This window comes from Hemibagrus wyckioides, linkage group LG25 (assembly GCF_019097595.1).
Source record: "Hemibagrus wyckioides isolate EC202008001 linkage group LG25, SWU_Hwy_1.0, whole genome shotgun sequence".
Classification (NCBI taxonomy): domain Eukaryota; kingdom Metazoa; phylum Chordata; class Actinopteri; order Siluriformes; family Bagridae; genus Hemibagrus; species Hemibagrus wyckioides.
Genome location: NC_080734.1, coordinates 2,096,467 through 2,098,391, shown reverse-complemented (window position 1 = coordinate 2,098,391; position 1,925 = coordinate 2,096,467). Strand labels below are relative to the sequence as shown.

The window sequence follows — 1,925 nt, the reverse complement described above, 5'->3', positions numbered from 1 at the left end:
ATGAAGCTCCTTGATGTCAGAAGAATTTACTGTAAAAAGTGTTTAATATTTAATGATAATACAGTAATATTTCATATTGAATTAATTGAAGTTAAAGTTTTCAGAATGTTACTCACCAGCTGTGAAGAGAGAAAAAAGAACACAAAGAGCGACAAAGAGTGTGGTCATCGTTCCTGTTCAGACGAAGTGATAGTGAGGGAACGAACTTGTGTGTTCAGTAGAAAACCAGGTCCAGACTCACACCTGATTGGATGTTTTGAAGCTGTGGAGTGATCTGATTGGTCCATTAGCTGTAATGAGATGAAGCTCACAGTGAATTCTTGTCTATTCTGATGCTGTGATGAGTCACATGACTTTACAGATATGATATACTGGAGCTCTATCAGTCCTGTGTGCTGGAACCGCTCTGATAGAAGAAGATTAATGAAGTACTTGTAGGGAAAAATGTATTTTCTAAAAAAGAAATAGCTTCTAATTTACTAACAGTCAAACTAAAGAATGCTAATTTACTTTTAGAGCTTCCAGTTTAAACTTAAGCTCCAGTGTTGTACCTTCAATGACCTTAAATATTGATTTACTTTCATGTTTTTTAGCTAAAATACAAAACCCAGTCTCTTAAAGGCATCTTCTCAGTGACAGCTAAGCAGTTACCTTGTTCAGTCTCAGACACGTCTCAGAGATCAGTTATGTGTGTGAGTTGGGTGATATTAAGGAACTGTCTCACCACCAGAACTCACACACACTATGCTGACATTAATGACATTTCTACATGTTCCACAAAGTTTAAACACACAATTGTGTAGAATGTCTTTGTACGCTGTAACATTACAGTTTCCTTTCACTGGAACTAAGAGGAACAGACACTGTTCCAGCATGACAATGTCCCTGTGCACAAAGCAGCTCCATGAAGACATGATGTGTTAAGGTTAAGGTTGGAGTGGAAGAACTCGAGTGTCCTGCACAGAGCCCAGTCTTCAGTCTTTAACAGTGTTCAGTGTCCAGTCTCAGACAGCTGACCTGGATCTGCATGATCTGCATTACGCAGTCACATGACTGACTGATGTGCAGGTGTTCCTAATAAAGTGACCAATGAATATAATAAATACATACAAGTAATTGGTCACAATGTAAATAGACTGGTCTCTGTTTGACTCAGTTGAGGGGGTTCTACATTACCACATGGACAGGGCAAGCAGAGTAGAAGCAAAGGAGAAAGAGGGGTATATTTAACAGTCAACAACTCGTGGTGTGATTGGAGGAAGATGCACTATATCAAATCCCCCCCGACATCATGTTTCTGTTTTGACCACCCTGGCTACTAATGAAATTGGTGGCATTCATTATTACAGCTGTGTACATTCCCTAAAAAGCCCACACAAGGTCTGCACTCAAATAACTGTAAAGGAACATAAGCAAGCAGGAAACTGTGTACTGTGTGAGACTGGGTTTATTGTTACCGGGGACTTCAACAAATCCAACCTCAGAACAGTAACTCAAACTGTTGAATGGTAATATAGCACATGATAAACAATGAATAGAATTGCTAGTTTATCTATTTCAGGGAGAGGTAGGTCCTCATCTAAGGTTATCGTCAGCTAGTGTCTCAGGTGTTTGGACAAGTCATGCAGCTGCACTTTGGATCATTTGCAGAGGAGGAATTGTTCTCAGAGTCAGACCTTCCAGCAGAGGATTTCCAACAGACCAGTCTTTAACTGACGAGCAAATAAAATAAATTCTAATGTAATTCCCACCCTGCCCTTTTGTCAAATCAGATGACTCTTCTCTCCTACTCCTGCCCACTTAAACCCACCCTCAGAACCACCCAATGCTGGTCAGACCAATCAGATTCTATGCCACAGGACAGTTTGATTTACGTGGACTAGGACACGTTTTGGTCTGCCTTCGATGATGAGGTGGATGTTTAC

The 1,925-nt window shown here is 40.3% G+C and overlaps 1 gene segment (V, D, J or C); it reads right to left on the bottom strand.

Moving 5' to 3' along the window:
- LOC131345783 (immunoglobulin lambda variable 9-49-like) overlaps nucleotides 1-189 on the bottom strand; it is a 1,343-nt gene extending 1,154 nt beyond the window's left edge. Inside the window, 2 exon segments of the V gene segment in view lie at nucleotides 1-29; nucleotides 117-189. The exon segment at nucleotides 1-29 is cut by the window's left edge and continues 316 nt beyond it. Of these exon segments, the coding sequence occupies nucleotides 1-29; nucleotides 117-168 (81 nt within the window).
- Between the last annotated feature and the right edge of the window lie 1,736 nt (nucleotides 190-1,925).